This window comes from Toxotes jaculatrix, chromosome 2 (genome assembly GCF_017976425.1).
Source record: "Toxotes jaculatrix isolate fToxJac2 chromosome 2, fToxJac2.pri, whole genome shotgun sequence".
Taxonomy (NCBI): Eukaryota; Metazoa; Chordata; class Actinopteri; family Toxotidae; genus Toxotes; species Toxotes jaculatrix.
Window position 1 is genome coordinate 10,938,074 of NC_054395.1, and position 21,294 is coordinate 10,959,367.

Genomic DNA, 21,294 nt, shown 5'->3' on the forward strand with positions numbered 1-21,294 from the left:
TCTCAGCTGTAACCACACATTGATGATCTCTAACCACACATTGATAACACAGCTCGACATGCTGATCACTATAACAGATTAGCTGTCTCCAGCAAGTTTCATGTCCCTGGAGTTTCATACCATGCTAAGATGATTGGAAGCCAGTGTCTGTTAGAAACGGTAAGAGAAAAAGGTGTTCAGCTGTTTAGCTGTCTGTCTGTGGACAGATGATAGCATCACAACTGTGCAAGACACAGCCACAAAACTTAACAGGTGTGTAGCTGAGATAAATGAAGGCTAGATTTGAAGGTGGGTGTGGTCTGACCAAGTACACATGTAATAATATAATAATGTCTACTGATTACTCGTGGTATGGCGGCTGGTGTGATTTGTGGTCTCCAGTTCCTGGGATAATAGAGAGCATGAGTCTTCATTTCAGCGACTAAATGAAAAGTTTTTTTGCAGCGGCGGATCCTTACCAGAGTTGACAGTGCCGTCCTTGTTGATGGAAGCCAGGACACAGGGAAGTGGCTCGCGAGTTTTGTGCTGAACCTTGGCACTGGTCAGAAGTTTGAGCTGCTGCGACGTGACTGGTGGGAAGCGATAGAACTGGAAGGTGAAGTAGATGTTGTTGGGCCAATCAGGACCAGCACCTGGCGTTGGTATTCTGTCAAAAGACAGAAGTAAATGATTAATGATCACTCAGTGCAATATTTAAAAGTCACACAGCAACACTGCACATAAAGAAATGAACAAGTGATTGATTTGCTATCCTGAATATTATCAATTAAATATTAACTGTTCAGGCATATTTAAAAATTAATGTTTGGAAATGTCATTAAAACCTAGGAGAGTAAATCACATTTCAGTTAATGATTTACTTCAGATAATTCCAAGTAAAAAAAAAAAAAAAAAAAAATCAACCACAGTCAGTAATTCAGATTTCCAGCTCCTTAAAAGTGAAAACCCTATAATCAAAATGTGGATTAGGACTGAAAGGGGTAAATCACACCTGAGCAGTGGATATAATTTGTACTGCTCACTGAGAAGGTGTAAACTAAACATTACACCTTTGAATCATAATATGTGGAAGGCTTGGCTTCTTCCTCAAAACTAAAGCCAGCATGAAAACTTTTTATTAGATCTGTAGAAGACGGAAAATCTCTGCTGTTCATGTAAACAAACAAGTGCTCTGTAAACACGTCGTTTTTTTGTTTTTGTTTTTGTTTACTATGACTCCTGTGGAGAAAAGAAAAGTCTCTGTGACTACGAGAACCTGCAGGAGTTGTGTATTCCTTTTCACACAAACACCACCCTCTGAGTGTGACTTCGCACACACACACCCAAATCTAAATGCACGCTTCAAACTGTGGATGGCCCACAAAAAGGCCCAGCGAGCCCGCTGCAGGCTCCGAACCCATTAAATAAAGAGAGAGCTTCACGATGAGATTCTTTCTTTCTGTTTCTGCCTGATGAATAGATTAGCAATCAGTCATCTGGTGTTGGATAATGAGGAAAAAAAAACAGAAAAGGCTTTTGAAAACAAGCGAGGGGAGCTGGGAGGCTCCCCGCGACCACGGACAGGCCGTCAGAGCTGGAGATTTCAAAGTGGAATCCAATAAGAGCGGTGTGTGACCTCTCAGTCAATCACACGCCCTGATATTCCACCGTTAAAGATACTGCCGTGCTCCATCTTCACAGAGGAGCCGGCATTAATATTCATTCTGTAAACAGACGAGATTGATAATTATGGCGCCCGGGTGAGAGGTAGAAATTACACTGCCTATCCACAGGCTCCCTGCTTGCCTAAGTGCTACTGCTACCGCTGCCTAAACCCCTGCCTGCCATACCTGTTTGTCATAATTATGAGGTAACCCCCGCCTTCTACAGCGAGCCAGAAAGATACGCGGCGTATGCTCAAGTGTGTGCTTTCAGGTTGAACCTCAGATTGCCTTAAGGTGGCCAAGAAAAAGAACCAGAGGAACAGAATGAGATTTCATACCGAAATAACACAAATTAAAATAAAAATCTATACTTTTTGATATTAAAATATCTGTTTTGTTTCATCGTCCCCAAATGATAACACAACAGTGTTGCAACTTACCCAAAGGCGTTGCTTTTGTAATCTTACAATGTAACAAGGCTTTTACTACCAAACTTCCTTCCAACTCGCCTGCAGAAAGGAAGTGATTTAATTGCCAGCCTGTTAGGAATAAACAGGATAGTGATGGCATGCTGGGGAAAGCTGGAGGTAGGAAACATGTCATTACTAACCTCTCCGCTCAGCCTAGGTGGGGAAAAATGAATGTTTTGTGCACAACGTGTGCACTCACAACTACAGCAGTGTGCCATGTTAAAGAATCAGAAAGTCAGCATGTAAACTGCGATGGAAGTTTCCATCTGAGAGTTTAGGGAATAATTTGGCTGCGGTTTTGTTTACACCCTGTCTGACTGCTCACGTTCCTTGCCCCGTCTGACTTCTTTTTGGCGATGTCACCGCGTCCCCGAACCAGAATTATCCTTAAAGAGGTTCAAATTTCAACAAGATGTTTTAGCTTTGGCACAAACTCAGCTCAGTTTAGTCTTACTGTGGCTGAAATTTACATAGGAAAGTTACACTGCTCTGCCATTAACTGAAAAACAAAAAAAAAAAAAGAAAAAGGTAAACGTTATGATCTCAGAGGCTGACATAACTGACAAAACAAGTGATTTAAAGATGACAAGTATTCCATGTTATTGTGTGAAGCAGCTGCAATTTGGGAAATTTTTGGCCTGTAACAAGATTTCAAGTGCTTGTTGACACTGATTAGCCATGATGTGACTCATCCTCGGCCACTTTTCTCCTCCTCTCTGCTGCACGTCAGGATGGCTGGTGGTCAAACTCCACTGACGTCATTGCATAGATGTGTTGTTAAATGACATGTCATGTTAAATGACATGTCATTTTGCATGACACAGCCAAAAACGTGTTTATCTGGGGATCTCGGCTACACATCCATCAAAAACTCTTTTCATTGGAAACTGTAAATTTTGCCAAAGAGTTGAACAGTTTGCAGCTGCGTCACACAATAACATGGAATAATGTTGGAATATTAAAGACTGTCCTGTTTCTGGAAACTCAGACCAACAGCCTGCTATTGTTATCCTCATCTCTAAAGTTTAGAGCACCCTGAGGTGAAGTTAACTGCATCTACATGAAGTTAAAAGCATCTGGTCAGACAGCACCGAGGCCCTCCACAGGAAAGGACAGAGCAAGCTCAGGTCTTTGCATGCGTGCACCAGGCTGTTACAGATGCTCTACCAGTGTTTAGTGGTCAGTGTTATCCTCTTTGCTGTGGTGTGCTGGGGAGGTGCCACTGGGACTTGGTTTTGCCAGCATAGTGGGCTAACTGGTGAGGGAGGTCAGCTCTGTGGTGGGGGGGTGGGAAGCAGTGACAGAGAAGAGGATGAGAGGGAAGCTGAAAGCTATTGTGGACAACCCCTCTCATCCCCTCTATGCTGAGCTGAGGCGCCATAATTATCAGGAGCACGTTCAGACACGTGCTTAAGGGGGAGGGGGGGCTCTTTAGTGCCATTAGCCACACTCCATAATGCCACAGCATCCAGTGCCTCCTACCTCCACTGGCTGAGACTCACAACTATACACCACTCACAGCTAAACAATCATCATCACAGATACTGCACAAGTACACTGCACGTATATACACACACAGATCTATTTTACTGTATATAATATTCCTATTTTATCTATATTTTGAATTTTAATTATTTCAGACATGCACGCGTTTGATATTTCTTGAGAGTTCCCATTCCCTTTGCTGCTGGGCCAAACTGAATTTACCCTACAGGGGATCAATAAAGGTGCTTCTTATCTTATTTATCACCACATAGGAAGAGCCTCACATTCTGATTTACATATATTAATTCAAACTGTAAGCAGATCTATCTCCTCACACGTAGCACTCAGAGGAGCATTATGCAGAAAGTAAATAAACAGAGCTGAGGTTGGTGAGCAGGAAATGGCAGCATGGTGGTGAGTCCATGGCGAACAAGACATATGTGAATTGGGTTTATCAAACTGCTGACAGTGCCGATGACAAGATAGAAGGACACAAAGAGTGGTGCGTCTGGTGCCCATCCATCAGGAGCGCTCCCCCCACCTCCCTCCACTGTCAGCCCCTGACAGAGGGGACGCTGGCTCCGAGGTTTCTGTGATGGGCTGCTGACAGGAAGTGTGTTTATGTGTTTTTCTGAAATTGTGAACGTGCGTTAGTGTAGTGTGTATGGGTATGTACATGACATGAGAGTGGTCTCACGTGTCCTTGGCCACTATCCAAAAAACATAAAGGATTTATCTATTCCTGTATACAGTTCAATGGAAAGTGGCTCAGTGTGACATTTCTGGGAAAATGTACAATTATATTTACAGTAGCACCTGAGAAGCAAATAATCACATGTAATCTGTTGTAGCATAGAAATTTATGCTGATCTGTAATGACAACAGCAAACACACTGTGCACAACATCACAACATGAGCTGCTGCCATCAGTCAATAGTGCACTGCACTGCAGCCTCATGTGACCCATCCCTGGGGACCTCACCTGGTGAACGCCAGAAACTGGAACACCAGGAGGTTGCCCTGTAGAAGGTCTGCCTCTTCACGCTGGGGGTCAAAGGTCACTGGCTCTGTGGGGTCCAGGACTTCCGCCACCTGCCCGCTACAGTCCACAATCTCGGGAAAGCCGGCGGAATAGAGGTGGGCAAGTGAACTCCTGGAGCTGACTGAGGAGGAACTACAGGAGAAGGGTTAAATTAGAGAAAAGCTGAGTGCACATCAATCATTAGCCCAGCAGAATAGACTTCAGTGAATGCTGTTCCTGGTGCTTCACAAGCAGCAGGAGGTAATGTGTTTAGTCCCTGCTGCACTGGCCTCACTTGGGCGATTTGTGGTTGTAAATGAGGCAGAAAAAAAAAAAAGCTTGAATCTGGGTGGAATACTATGCTGTTTTATCATTTCAGACCCAGTGCTGTTTCTCTTGGATCAACTCCTTTCTGACTCAAGATGTTTATCTTTTGGGAGATAACCTCAATTTACTCACTTCGTCCTGTTAAACTGAACCTGAATTTCAGTATCCGGCTGGACAAATCCGGCAAAACAATGATTATAGAGCATGAGGACGTCGGCAATATCCGTCAAGCTGCAGCGCCACAAGAACACTTACAGGGGGGAGAGAGAACGGGTGCCAAAGTGCTCCCACAGGATTTTCTAGTGTAATTGGCATTTACCTCTAATCATTGTGGCCACCTGTTTTTCTGCAACTATGGCAACATTCATAACTTATACTTTCAACGCTGACACCAAACACTGTGGGTATGATAAACACAGTGCACAGATGGCTGGCTAAAGTGCATGCACAGAAAAATGATGTTTGGACTTATCATAACAGTAACGTTGCCTGTGTCCAGATGGAAACAGTCGAGCCCACAGCGACAAATTTGGGAAAGAATAAAGCCTTGATCAAACTAATTAAGGCAACAACAGTAAAGAAGACAGTTGATTGGGTTTCCCTCTGCGGCTATGTCAATTTCATGCTCTCCCTCACTTCCCGATCACTCGGAGTTATGTCTTAATTTAGCCCCAGTAGATTAATATTCCAGCCATCATTTTTATTTCAGAAGGGGCTCAATCAGATATGCACAGCAACTTCAATTAAACTTCTTTAGACTTCATTGTTCTCCTTAAAGAAGTGGGTCATTCCACACCAAACACAGTCAAAAAGATGTTTTGGCTCCGAGTGAAGAGGCAGAGATGTTTCAGCTCACTGAACTGAACAGCATCGTGTCTGGATCCAAACTATGGGATTGGGAAACTGTTTCGATGCCAGCTGCTTATTTACAGACTCTCTGTACTAATGCAATGCCTTGTTTCCGAGTTGCTGTGCCCATTATTTGCGGGGTGTACATTCTCATTCGGTGTCACACCTCCAGCAGACATGGCTGCAGCATTACCGCTACCATTATGATATCCTACCCGATCTCTATTATTAGCAGCATGCAAACTGTGAGCTCATTTCATCGCATTCTGCTCCACTAAATCAAATCCAAAACCTCTCCCTTACAGCTGGATTTAATAATGAATTTTCATGCTAACAAACAATGCTGAGACCATTACCCAAAGTGGGATGTAAAGGCTGACAAAATGATTTCTTTAAATTGGCTCTGAGCCGAATTCAACCTACTTACTGACAACACTGCTACACTACCCAGTGCACACATGCTGCCAATTAGCGAGCCGATCAATATCCCTCTGTAGATAGCGAGACAGTGAACTATTGAGGTAATGAAGAACTGTACTAGTGTTCACGTCGAGATACCAGTCCAGATAAAACAGTAACAAGTTTAAAGGATGTTTAAAGAGACTTAATTTAATAGTTTCTCCTATCAAACATGAGTAACACTCAGGTCGCATTCCCTCGCTGCAGCAGACCACAAACTGTAGTGAAGTAGAGAAAAGGGGAAAAAAAAAAAAAACATTTTTGGAAACTCGAGCTCCATGTGCATTAATCTTGAAAGGTCAGGAGGCCAAATCGTACTATGTTTAAAATTCACTAGAATGCCCGTTTTACACTGAATTGCTGACCAACAATTCAATTCCACTCCAGTCTGTATTCAGCTAATGGATTTTCAAGGTTAACCATCATGAGGATCTATCACTGGCCAGTGCTTAAGGCTTCACAGCAGCTGGCCTCTTTATTGCAGCTCAAATTACACAGCTGATGCCAAGACCAACATACATGAAGTGCTGTTTCCCCTTCTCCTCATACAGGATCAATGGTAGTTTTTTGGTGTAAGAGCGGAGAATGGTCCCAGATAGTGGATTAAGTTTACTTTGTGAAAATAACTACCCTTAAAGTGAGTCAAATGATTATTCAGAGGCAAAGAGGATGCCACAAAATTACATGTCCAGCATGTTTTATGAAGGCTGTCCTGTGTTACTCAGAGTAAAATGAATTTATAATATATCATTTATAATAATAAGATAAAACAAAAGTCATTACTTATTCCTTTGGCCATTTTGTTATCTATCTATTTATTTTATTAACTCTTTCCATGTTTAAAAAAAAAACATTTTTTAGTTACAATTGTTTTTTCTTTGTTTTTTTTAACTGATTTTATTTGCTCGTGGCAGCTGCAACAAAAACTGTCATGGAGGCTTTGGGTTGACTTTCTAGGGCAGATTACATATCTGAAGCAGACAGGAGAAACAGGAAGGGCTCACCTTGGCACATTCATCCCCAGAGTGATGACAGGGGCGTGGACAGGGGTGAAGGGCAGCTCCTGAAGTTGGTCTCCTTCATTCGGAGCTGAAGGTGACACACCCCCCTCCCGCTGAAGGTCCATTTCCAGGTGGGCTATGTTGCTGACAGCGGAGCAGGCCTTGAACAAAAGGCGATGATGAAGATGCAGGAAATAATAAGTCAGCAGAGGATAAATGAGAAGACGGAATTTGAAAACCACTAAAGAAAATGAATTGGAGCGATGAGAAGAAATAGTTTCCAGTTAAAATGTATAAAAAAATGTCAGGGAAGCTCAAGCGAAGGTTTCACTGTAATGTTTTAGTTGATGTTGTGTATGTAATGCACCTGGCAAAACTAAAACATTAAAAAAAAGCTTCACACTGACAGAGCGGTCTCTTTGATTTAAGTTAATAAAGACAATCTATGATCAAAGATGGTGTAGGGTTTCCTCCTCCTCCCACACTAGAGTTCTGCTCAGCAGCAGTGCTCTCACTGCTGTCATTACTGGCTGAAATATACAGTATATAAATGAGATTACTGTTTTAATCAGTAGTATTGCTGCAATTTTTTCCTACCAGAAGTCACTTAGTGTTCATAGCTTAGAGCCAATACTTATATTAAGTTAGACGTTGACTGTACAAAAGTGTAGTAAAAGGAAAGCCCAACAACAACAACAAGAAATGACTACACTTTAGTACAGTTAAGGGCAGCTAGGAGTCCAAGAAAGGACTTCACTAAAAAATAATTGGCAGCTGGATGCATGAAAATTACATGGAAAGTTAAACAGTGTTACAGAGGCCTGGATCAAAGCAATGTGGCAGCAAGAGAGAAAGCTAGTAGTGGATTTGTCAGATCTGATTCTGGAAATGGCTTAACACTCTGGCTGCTCCAACCCCACACTTATTGTAGAAATAATGGTCTTCAACACACGGGAGCCATACGTCACTGAAGACATAAAGAGCTTACCCTGTTTTAGGCTGGGCCTTGTGAATGTCTGCAGTGCTTCTGAGGTCCCATCTCTCAACTGCAAGGCATTAAATAGCCTTGTCCACCGATATACAAACCTAAGTCAACTCTCCTGCTCAGTACTGGAGGTTATCATTATAGCATTTATTTGAATGAGTCAGTGTTCAAAGACGCAGGAAGGGACATTTTTCTGGATTATAATTTATTTGGAAATAGCCAAAGGAAATTGACATGTTCAGTAACCAAAGATAAACATGATGACGTGTGAATCTCAGAGACTGTGCTCTGCTATTCTTATTTCCATATGACATGTGGAAAACCAGGGGACGTCTGAAGCAGAAGCTATGACTTCGTCTTGTCAATCACTCCCTACAAGCTGCTTTGCCACTTATAAATTCATTACTTTCAGTGTGCTGGTTTGAATTTTGAAGATTTGACATCTGTCCTCTTGGGTGTAATATTAGTGTTGTTCTGTTTTATCTCTTGTGTTTTACTGTGCTGGATTTGATCTCCTTTGGTGTCCCTTGTTTTCTGCAAAGACCTCTACTGTACAACACACCTGCACGTTGAAAATGCTCCATAAATAAACTTGACAAGGAGACAATACATCACCAAGAAAAGTGGTAAGGTGTGCCAATGCAATTTCTCAAGGTATCGAAGAGCAGAATATCTAGGATAGATTGAAAAGTAAGGAGATTAATCAGCTCAGAGAGAATGAGACACAGAATGTGGCGTATGCGAGTCTCTGTACAACACCGGATTCATTGCAAGCAGCCAACTTTCAAAACGCCAATGAACTGCTCTCGCTCATTTCCTACCCAATATCCAAATCAGGCTTTAACACTTAGCAGGGGCTCCTGCAAAAATACATCTTACAGTGTTAACCTGCACATTTCATTCCATATTGTTTGTTTGCAAATCTGACAAAAAAGACCAAAACCAACAATGTGTTAGTCCATCTCTCATTACTTTTCCATTTCCCTACTCTGCCTGTGGCCCCAAGCCCATTGGCTCTCAGTGAAGATGCAAATCTTTTTAAGTGAGTCATAAATATCTAGTTTAATTTCTAAAAAAAGCTCAGTAATTTCCAAAAACAGCCGGACACTGTAGTTTTGGGGAAGTTTCCAAGAAAGAACCACATACTAATAATAGAAAAAATAAGAGACAGTGTTCAACCAGTATCAATTTCAATAGAAATCTGTTATAACCTAGAGGACGTTACAGTCAGTGCACAGCAGGCCAACTGAACATGCAAAACTGTTGTTGTCGATATAGGCACGCATATACAGTTCAGATTATATCATTACATCCATAAAGTATGCATTAACATTTTAATGCAGCTATTAATGGAGCTAATGGAGCTTTTCTTTCAAGGAAATTCAAGTTTTCCTAGAATTCATTCCAAGTGAAGTGTTAACTTCAATTTCTTTGTGTGTGAAGATGTATTTTCTGTGAAACACCAGTGTCCCTTCCACTTATGAGAATAAGAACAATTGTTTTAATTTATTTATAATTAAGTTTTAATTTATGCCATGTGCAATTGACAGTCAATGTCTCTTTTTAATTTAGATAAAAGCAAACAGGACTGTATTAACAACTCCAACTCCTAAACCATGAGTTTAACACCAACAACATTTTGTTGATTCATAAGGCGCTCTTGCATTTTAATCTACAATTCAGTCACTGACATTCTCACATTTAACAGTATCATTTCTTGTTATCTATCTTTTCTTTTGGTTTCTACTTCACAATATCAGCTATTTAGGAAAAGAAAAAGACCAGTTAATGAATGTGGATCTATTTAACATTTCTACATTTTTTGTGGCAAACATTAATCCCCACTTCACTGTCATTGACAGACACATGGCCAGAGGGGTATTAGCACAGATAATTAGCTAAGGAGGGCTAATGGTGTCATTCTCCAGTCAAGTAATTTTTTTTTCTGGTCTAGCTGGTCTAACAGAGGACATGCACGGCTGTACATTATTGAGCTTTCCATCAAACATGCTGGTAATAACCTCAACCAAAGTCACACCACTACATGGATACAACATACACGTTCGTGTTCCTCCTCTGATCAAGCAGCCTGTGATATCATAACCTAAGAAGATGCCAATTGCCTGTAGAAGCCTTAGCAAGTTTAAAAGGCTCAAAGTAATGGCACTTTATGGTGTATATGAACCTGCTGCCATCAATCCTACACTGTGAAATGACATATGAGTAAATGCTTTTTATAGGCAGGTGTGTTCAGGTCATGAACAAGGACAAATGGAGGTTTCAACAATAAATTCTACAAAGTGATTTAATGACTCAATATATGCAAAGAGAATGTCACAGAAACTCACTTACACCATCATAACTGAAAACTAATGGCAGCCAATGGACTAAGGATTTAATGCATGATATCCATGACTTTAATGTTGATGACATGTTGACAGTTTTTTCAATGCAACTATGTGAAGACGAGCGTCCTACTGTCTCAACTGCAAAATAGAGGATGCAGTTTGAAAACTGTTGTGGAACCGCTGTAAACAACTACCTTCAATACTTTCAACTACTTTTCTGTTTCTGTTGACAGACAATGGAACAAGCATGAAATTGTGAGCAAAACGCAGCCCATTAAGACAACATGCTAACCAGCTGTCACTTCTAAGCCATTTCCAGGCTGCTGTTCTACACTGCTAAGATTATAGCTGCAATGTTGTCTGACAAAATTCCCACACACTTAAGTTAAAGACAACAGCGATTTACTTGTAAAATAATCACTCAGAGAGGAAGTTAGAGGCCCATTCATGTCTGTCAGCTGCCGTGTGGTCAATTGAATGAGATGCACAGAGAGGTCTTCCTGTGGAGGGACAGCCCAACCTCATGCTTGCAAGGCAATATTGATGACTCTCTTCTATGGAAAGTAGCTAAGGCGTCTGAAAGTTGGTAAATCTAGTGACAAAGGTGCTAAGTTTCCTGTAAGCAATAAAACACACCCATACACTCGGAGGGTTTGCAGCCTTATTTGGTCTAATATCACCAGTATCTTATGGTGGCTAATGTTAGCAAACCTCAGATAATATCACTGTGTAACTGACATGACCGAGTCAGTTCATTTTATGACTCAGCTGTACTGTTACTGTGCATTTGCCTCTGCCGCCAAGTGATATCAGTTTGCTTTAACTCTGATTTAAATCTCTGAGTTCTTGGTTTATGATAGCTACATTTCCCTTAAGGCTATTTGCATTGCTATGCATTATATTATTTTACTTCATGGAGGGTGAATTATGCAAAAATACCTCATCTTCAAGTCAACAAGCTTTTGTTAACTAACAGACAACTAAACTGTTGTTAGGGTAATACAGTTCAGCATTTTCTCCTTTTGCCCAACATGGGGGATTAAAAAGAGAAACTGGCATGCAGCTGACTAAAAACATGAATGTCTTATCCTTAGTGTTTCTCACACACACTTCTCTAACACAAACACTCTGCCGGTTAATCCTAAAATTACTTGAAAGAGAGAAGAAGCTTTATTAAATTTACTAGTAATTCCAGACTAGATTGTGAAAGATGAACAGATCTAAGGATGGAATTTTATTTTTGGAGTGCTGCAAAGAAATAAGGACATTACAGTAGATAATGTTAATTCCAAATTTTCAAATTACAGCTTCTCTAACTTAATTAGAAGTCAGCCTGTATATTATATGCCCAATTGATCTCCACTTGAAGGAAAAACAATATGACAACATGAACAATTTGTACATATAAGAAGCTGTATATCTGTATGTTTTAAGATATGGCTTATTCCCACTAAATTAAAAAATGAATCACAAATATTTCTCATTTCACTTTTACCTGTGGGATATTTCAGAGTATGAAGAAAGCATACTGCTTAAAATTTAACCGAAAATACTAAGATTCTCAACTCAGACCCATCAGTGCTGTTATTCATTTATATGAAATAGATAAGTTGTTCTGACAGTTTTTTTTTCCACAGCATGAACTAGTCAGTCTTTCAAAACCAAATTGAATTGTGCCTTTTTTTAGCCATGTTGTGCTTCTGACTATTGTTATCTCCAGTAAGCCTGATCCACAGTTCCTGGATTATTCCTGCAATATGATTCACAGCTTAAGCAATATGGATTATGGGAGAAACCTATTAAAGCTACTGCTGTCTAGTTAGAATATGAGACAAGTCCTTCTTAGCGGCGCTGAGGCGTAAAAGCAGGTGGACTGGCCAGGACGGCACTGAAACAGCACCTGCAATACACTGTGAAAACAAAGGGGAATGAGTAAAACTTATAAAGAAGTCTACAATGCACATCTAATTTAAAAAACCATGACAGCATGAAGGAATGAGACTGCTGGACAAACTACTCAGACTGAATCATAATTACTGTAAGCACAACTAAATTCCTGCAAAACTGAATTCAAATGTCCAGACATGCCTTCATTTCCAGACTCATGAAGTCCAGAGTGCAAAGAGCTGTCCAAATCCCCAATTCATCATGGGGCCTCAAGCAATCGTTCTGCTGACTTGGAGAGAGTCCACTGTCTGTGCAGACCAGACTGTCATGGTGAGGAGGGAGCTAAGAGTGAAGGCGAAGCTCTCAGTTTACTTGCTGATCTACATTCCAGTCCTAACCTGTGGTGAAGAGTTCGGGGGAATCACCACAACAACCGGGTGTCTGTGTTCACCCTTAAAGACACAGGCAGACACGTGGAAGGACTTCTGCTTCTTTAGTGCCAGCTGAGGTGGTTTGGACCTCTGATAAAGATGCATAAGAATCTGGGGATTATATACCCCATCTGGACTGGGGACATCCTGGGATACCTGAGGAGGGGGTTGGTGGAAGAGAGAAGGATATGTGGGCTACTTTGCTAAGCTGGTTACCATGACAACCCAGTGGAAAATGGATGGATGGATGGCAGGATAGATGGACGCATAGTCATAATATAAAAGTGTAGCAAACACAAAATAAGTTAGACAGTTTGGGTACATAGCTCTCATTACATCATGTGCGTCCTTGTGCATGTGAGTGAGACAAACAAAACAAGGACCTGCTCATTTAAAAGCTGTTAACTTACAGTTTACTTACACAGTGAGGCCTTATACTGCACACAAATAACCAATGTGAATGCCTTTAAAAACCACTAAAAAAAAAACAGGTCAAGATCTCTGCATTAGTTATTTCCTTGGCAACGACTAATGTATCAAGTCCTGTCTCCTACTGCATTTTCTTCCCATGCAGCCCAGTGGACACACACTTAATGTGATGAGTGAGCATTGTGACACCTTCACAGCAGGTATGACCAGGGTCGGAACAGCCATCGGACATACTGGGACAAATCCCTACGGGCAGCCGCATCAGTGGCCCGTTGGGAGGTCATGAATGCAAGTCCATTTAGTTTTTACCAGCCCTCTCTGTGTGCTAATGGTGGATGTTTAGATTTAGCCAAACTACAGTTTGACTACAGTATTAATATAATTTCAGCAAAGTTACTTTGTATGAGATGTGGGATGAAAAAGGACAACAGAGATCTCCTGCACTGTAAGAGAAACAGTTCACTGCACCATCCAACACTTTAGCATGTGAAGGAAATGAAACAATTTGCAAGCAGCCAAACGAATCCTTATACTGCTCAAACACCAACTATATGTTGTTGTGCTGATGGTTTTTCTACATCAAAGAGACACAGTGCATATCATCTAAGAAGGTGCAAACTGACTTTGATAAGCAGAAAAAGATTCAGGGTTAATCCCAGGATTACAGCATTATGATTTCCTCTCCATTCGGTGAGATTTTGCTACTCTTTCTGTGCAGCGTGCTGATCCCAAATATATGCATCTTTGTGGGTGAACATGCTCTAAATTAGCAAAGACAAGGCAGCTTTCAAAGGCAAAATGACTCTGTCTGCCGATTCCCAGCAGCAAACACCTACAACTGGAGAGGCGGGGGGTACAGGTTACTCTCGTGTCATTTCAGGAAATTATTCAGCAGGGTTATTAAAATCAGCCCAGTATAGCTGACTTTCTCATTTCTGCTATCCCCTGGCTGCAGTGAGAGAACTTTGTTCAAATGCAAAAACCTTGTTAGCAAGTAGAGCCAGCCAAATATATTCTTAGATATCATCCCCATTACCATCTCTATGCTAGTTCACTGGAATCTATTAGATTTAAAAAAAAAAAAAACATTAACTAAAGATACTTTACATTTGTTTTGACCTCCTCTGAGTGCTTTGGTGCGGTCTAGTGTTGTAGGGGTTCATAGAAAAGTCCACAACATAGTTTTAATATACTTTAAACTTTAAACTATACTATAAACTATTTCACCTAAATCTGAAATTAAAAACAGCAGCCGTGACCCCCTCAGAGGCCATGAATTACAATTCAAAATGATACAGAACTAAACGTGGAACAAAAAAGGGTAAATCATTAATAAAAGTGGTCTTGGACAAGGGAGATTAAACATATTTTCCCAGAAGGAGAAACGCAGGGTTATGTAGGCTACTGGATACCTTGGATAGAAAATTTAGGTCCCCTTTGTAGAAAGATTTAAAAAGTCAAGTCAAAGAATAATGTTTCTTTTGATTATAACAATGAAACTCCAGCAACTCCAGCAACCAAAGACAAAGAGTGTGCAGGGACAGAGTTCAGTTTAAAGATGTGTATGTGCACATGTGTGTGCGTGGGTACTGCAAAGATGTTTGTGCGTCTTTGAACTCTAGTGAATGACTGACTATCTAAGGCATACATACCATGTTTTAGTGTTGTTGTATTTGAATGTGCAGGCTGTGTGTAAATGCATCTACGACTCCCTTTAGCTAAATGCTTGTGTATTTTCCCGAGCATGTACATGTGTGAGTACAAGGCTATGTGTGTGTGTTTTATGTGTGTGTCTTTGTGTGTGTGTGTGTGAGCGTACGGGGGTGGAAATCTTACGACATGTGACAGCTGGTGGGCTGATGCCAACGGGGAAGGATGGAGCAGAGAAGGAAACGACTGTTGCCACGGCAACGCCGAGCTGGAGTGGCTGATGGTCGGGTAGCGTGATGTAGCTGCCAGCTGAGACAGTGAGAGCTGCAGAGAAACAATGCAAATGATTTGCGGTTATTATTATGATTATGAACAACAGGGCTCAGGAATATATTTTACGCCAGTGAGACACATGTGTCGTCTCAGATGACAACAACAGACCATTACACTGCTTGGCACTCATAAGCCCCTCACACTCCACCCGCTTCTCCACCCACGATCTGTCACCCCCCCCCCCCCCCCCCCCCCGAAGACTTTTGACAAGAAACAAAAGAGAATGTTGCTACGATTTAAGAGTTGCTGTTGCTCTTTACGGTTGACTTAGGGTTATGCAAGGGTGGCAAACAGGTATCTCAATCACTACCTATGGTGAAATATGATCTAAAAACAGCTGAGCAGCATGGCTCCTTCATTTGAACACTACAGAAAGGGGTTTAAGCTTTAACTTTAAAACAGTTAAGCTTTGTTCAGCTTGAAGCGTAATGATACAGCTACTGGATGTACCGTACAGAACGCTTGCATAACACTACTCAGGGACAGATGTACCACCAGTGCTCACATGTTAACCTGATTCGTTTAACACAACTGCAGAGAGAGATCAGACTTCTGAGATTCTCTTCCAGGGAAACAGTCAGCATCAGCCATCTGAGGAGGGTTCCCAAAACAACATTTGCCTTTGTTCTGTGAAAAAACTAATTCTAAAATACATTCATGAAGATTCAGCAGTCTAGGTTTGACAAAGCAGGTCATTATTTTCCAGTCTTTTTGGGTACAAAATTCCCTATTTTCATACACACAGATACATCATGATGCACTATCACTTACATTTTATGTCTTCAGAAAGCAAGATATGTGCTTGTGACTTGACAGTTACTCCCATTAGTTACAGTCAGGGGTGGAGAGAGTACTGAAAAATTGTACTCAAGTAAACGTAGTTCCTTAAAATAAATTTTACCCAAGTAGAAGTAAAAATACTTTACTAAAAATGTAGCCAGATAAAAGTAAGTAGGTAAGTGAGTCGGTTAAAATGTACTATAAGAAAATGCTAATGTTCCATTTTAAAAGTGAGGAAAGGGAGGCAGAAAAAAAATGTTACATAGGGATGATAATTATCTATGATAAAACTATTAAAGTAAAGAACATCTTTAGGCTACCATTAGAATTTCAATGCATTATTCCATTCCCAAGTGAGAACTGCACCAAGATCAACCAATAAATTCCAGTCAGGCACTTTGCAGCCTGTGCACACAACTGATAATTACAAATATACACTGAGTTGGCAATTTATGAGGTAGACCTAGATAAAACTAATGCAGTCTGAAACAACAGTGTTGCAATAAATCTTCCCTCACAAAGGTTATGATGCTCAGTTTTTATTAGAATAGTTTTAGAAAGTTGTTGTATGATCATTTTGGAGGATGTGTTGTGTGGTGCTGTTGAGCTGTGCTGCATTATACAGATAGGTGTATTTTGCCTACCTTCACTGAAATAAATGGGGTGGACAGAATAATGTAAACACCTGAATTCCATGGCGGGTGTCGATGGAATTCAAATAGCCTTCAACTTCTTATACAATTAACAGCAGAAAATGGGGAGATATATAACAAACAAACTCCAGGGCAGCTGCAGCTGATAAACACAAGTATACGTTGCTAGGCAACGCAGTAGTTGCCGATGCTCTCCCCTGTACAGTGAGTTACAACGATCACTCATTTGTCGCACACCTGTCTGAACGTCACTGTGTGAGTCTTGTGCACCCGTGAAGTCGTCCACACTCTGCTATAAATCCAACTTCCCTGCTCGTTCATTCTCAATGCAAAATATAACCGGTCCACTCAGCTTCTCCAGTCTCACTTCACTCCTCCAAATTTTCTAACTCTAAGCACAATGAGCTCTGCAGTCACAATCAAAAACAGTACAAAGAAGGTGTCACTAGTTAAGGTAGATGCAACCTTTTCTATCTCTGCTGAGGTAATGCTAATCCATGGCCGCATTATGAAATCATCCTTAATTAGACATTTGTTACAGTAACAACATTGAATGTAACTCGTTATTTCCACTCCTGGTTATAGCTGAGATAAAGTCTCCAGGAAAGATGCAAATTTGCATCTGTCAGAATTTTAAAAGTACATTTTAAAAAGAGAAATTTCACATGAATTTTAATGCACAGGCAGCAAGGTAAGTAGAGGAGCTTAGAAATTCTTTCCTCGGCCTCTTCTGGGGGCATCCCAAGGCATTCCAGGCTCAACAAGATATATTATACCTCTGGCATGGGTCTGCGCCAAGGTTTCCTCCCAGATGGATGCCCACAGGGGGAGGCATCCAGGAGGCATCTTGATCAGATGCCCAAAACACGTCTGTTGGCTCTCAACACAAAAGAGCTGAGCTCCTTCAGGATGTCGGAGCCCTTCACCTTATCCCTAAGGTTGAGCCCAGGAAGAAACTTCTTTGGGCCTTTTGATCATGGGAAAATCTCATCTGAGTGAATATGGTGAGCCAAATGTTCTCTAGACCTTCCTACGTCTTAGACAAAGCTGAATTATTTTACCACAAATGGGAGTGAAAGGTTAATAACTCGAAACTGTAAAAAATTGTAAGGAGTGTGATACTTTGGTTTAGCACTACTTTAGAGACACTTTAGGAAATAACTTTTGAGATATGTCACTTCCCTTCGGGAAAAGCTCCACCAGCAAAACTAGAAATTTATTTTGGGGGATCAGGGTGATCTCTTCTGTTGCATCCCAGTTCATAATTTAGGTCAATAGCTTAAGGCAATGCTAACTGCCAGGCTCTTCCACTGATTTTCACAAAGAAACTGGAGACATGAAGCCCACTGCTTCCTTTGCAGTAGATTTATTATTATTATTATTATTATTATTATTATTACCCAGAAAGCCTGGCTGAATCAGTACTGTATTAGATCAATCAGCAACAGAAAATGAGTTTGATTATTCTAAATTTAGGCTAAGCTAAGTTTATCTACTTACATAACAAAGACACAAAGCTGCTTCTAATGTTAAAAACAATATACTTTGACTACTTCTGACCAATACTCAGTAATCTGAATGTATCTTTCAGCTGGCTTCATCTAACAGTTTGTTTGTTGCCAGTATTGAATCTGCTACCATCAAAACAAATGGCTCTTGGGAGACAATGAAGATACTGCATTGAACCATATTGAGCAGTGAAACAGGAGATGTTCACTCACCCATTGATCTGCTGGACACACATACAGGCTGTTTCTGCTATGCTTGTGTGGACATTACATTGATTTATATTCATTCTACGGGAGCTTAAAATAGATCAAACAGATATTCCCATTCACCCAAAACTAATTCTTTTATATCAAACGATAACCTAACCCTAATCATAGATACATTACCAAATCATAATCTTAACACATTAAATCTGAATTTTCCTTTCTATACTTAACCTTATTCAACTTTAAAGAAAAAGCAGCTTTTTCCACACTGTTGGACAGCATCATATTTATTCTGTATCAGCTTGTCCCAAATCTTCATTGAAGATATATGATGTTTACACAGTTTGAAATATTTAAACAGAAAACTCCACATTATTGATGGCTACACCATTTCATCAAATGGAAAAATTACATATGTCCTGTAAGACATTTTGTACGCATTTCCTCAAAAGTCACCCTGACATGTCTGGTCTCCTTGGTAACAAAGTTTGGCTGCACAGCATCTCTTTGTAATGACTGACCCACCAGCAGGTCGGGGGGGTTGAGGAGGTTAAGTTGACCCTCGCTCTTGTACGATAAGTATGCACCTCTCAAAAGGCAGGATGGGTCATCATTCTGGGAAAGTTGAGGCAAAAACACACAGCGAACAGTGCAGACACATGCCATGAAATGATGCATCAGAGTGAGGATGTTTGCATGTTTCCTTCCTCTGAAATTGTGCACGTGGCCTAGTTAAAGCTTCCACTTATTAGCAACTTGTGACTTAACAGTATTATAGTTGCCTCACAGGAAGAGGGTCCTAGTTTCAGATCCCACCGGGTTTAAATTCTTCTTCCTCCACACTTTCCTGTGTGGAGTTTGCATGTTCTCTGTATTTTTGCCTGGTTTCTTCAGGGTGCTACAGTTTTGTCCGGTCTTCCCAAACTCTAACATTATTGACAGAGTTTAAGAATATCACGGTTGACTGTGGCATAATGGAAAAGGGCCAATTATTGAGTGACTTCCTTATTAAAACAACATGAATTTCTCTAGCGGCACTGTAAACACACACACCAGTTGCTGTTCTTTTGTATTTCTGACAAAGTAGCTGCTGCAGCGAGTGTTTGCTGTAGCATTAAACTTCCTTTGCTGTGATCAGGGTACCCAGATTGGTATCACCAGATTGTAAGGATTACAACTTAAAGGGATCCTTATCAAAAATGTTTGTGTTACACAGGAAACAGTATAGTATATGAAAGAATATAGTTTTTAAACTCTGCCTTGAACATCTCTTATTGTTGGACCGTGCTCTGACTGACACTGACTGAAATGAAGGTGAAGTAACAGCTTTTAAACCAAAGTGGTTTGACTCACTTACACACAGTAACAGTCAGAGTGGCTATCCTCATCTGAAACTGCTAGCCACTCTGCAGTTTGTTCACTCGCCAATACCATGTTTAGGTGCAGGTGTAACCCTAAAATGAGCTATTTTGGCTGTTAGGATTGGTCAAACTGTCCTCACAATTCAAAATGTCCTCAAACGTCAAGACCAGTGGGCTGTCACAAGTCAGTCCTCCTAAGTAGAGCTATGCCATTTCACATTTTACACACACACACATGCATGTGATCTCACATTGAGTTACCACGTCCTGCACCCAGAGGGTGTGAAAGACACCAGACTCTCTCTGCATGTGAGGATTTCTCACACACACACACACACACACACACACACACACACACACACACACACACACACACACACACACACACACACACACACACACACACACACACACAGAATACGCAGAGCGAGGCAATTAGTTGTGGTATTGCTGTGGCTGCCAATGTTCTGAACTCAGCCTGTTTGCCCTGACAGCCAAGCAGATCATCTGTTCACATTCTGGCTTCATGGGATCTTCATGTGTGTACGCGTGTACGTGTGTGTGTGTGTGTGTGTGTGTGTGTGTGTGTGTGTGTGAACGTGTGAAAGACATTATGTGTGGGTACGTGCAGAGTATATGCTCTCACATGTCACTTCTTTCCTTTCCTGTGTTCGAGGTGTGTTCTAATGTGTGTGTGAGGCCGTGGCACGGAGTCAAGTTCATTGTGTCTCATTTAAGGAAAGTGAGAGACAGGTGTGGTTTAAATGGGAGGAGGATTAAGAGGAAGACCCAGTGAAAAAGACGGAGAGATTAGTGGAATGAAATATTGAGAATAAAAGGTGGAGGAGTCAAGCACACAAAAGAGGAAGACTTTAGAGATGCATGAGGAAGGGGACGGTTCCAAGTGTGAACCACAGCGGATGGATGCGAGCGAGGATGAGGGATAACTGTGTGTGTGATGAAAGGAAGTAAAAAGTGAGGATGTGCAGGATGTGCTCAAATACTACAAGGAAGGAATTAACAGTGAGATTAATAAGAATAATAAGAAATAGAAAAGAAATATTGACAATAAATACAAATGGAGCAAACAGAGAGAGTATAAACATGACCAGTATTTCAACATATACAGCTGCAGGTTTTAGCATAAGTGCTACTGTATCTGAAAACCTGAAACTGAGTTTAACAAGGGAACAAAAATTTGGTAAAATGGGCCTATTCCTGAAAAGATGCTTGACAACAGACGGAAAGAAATGCATCAAATATATCTGAGAATTTGCTGGTACCTGCTTATTTCTATAATATGTTTTAGTTACAGCTGTATACTTTAAGGAAAATATCTAATTGCCAATTTTTCTGACCAATATTATGATTGCTATTTAAATTTCAACTATCTTCTGTGAATTCAGCTGCAGGCCTGTGTTTGTGGTCTAGATAACACTGAACAAGACATGTTTTGTGGTAAGAATC

At 40.8% G+C, this 21,294-nt stretch overlaps 1 protein-coding gene across 1 annotated transcript in view; it reads right to left on the reverse strand.

The window, feature by feature from the left end:
• The window catches only part of nphp4 (nephronophthisis 4), a 162,026-nt gene that overhangs the window by 43,511 nt on the left and 97,221 nt on the right, over positions 1-21,294 (reverse strand). The window contains exons 13-16 of the mRNA XM_041066153.1: positions 15,172-15,309; positions 7,259-7,416; positions 4,581-4,772; positions 459-646 (exon numbers count right to left, since the gene is read on the reverse strand). Of these exons, the coding sequence (XP_040922087.1) occupies positions 459-646; positions 4,581-4,772; positions 7,259-7,416; positions 15,172-15,309 (676 nt within the window). The remainder of the gene's footprint in view (positions 1-458; positions 647-4,580; positions 4,773-7,258; positions 7,417-15,171; positions 15,310-21,294) is intronic.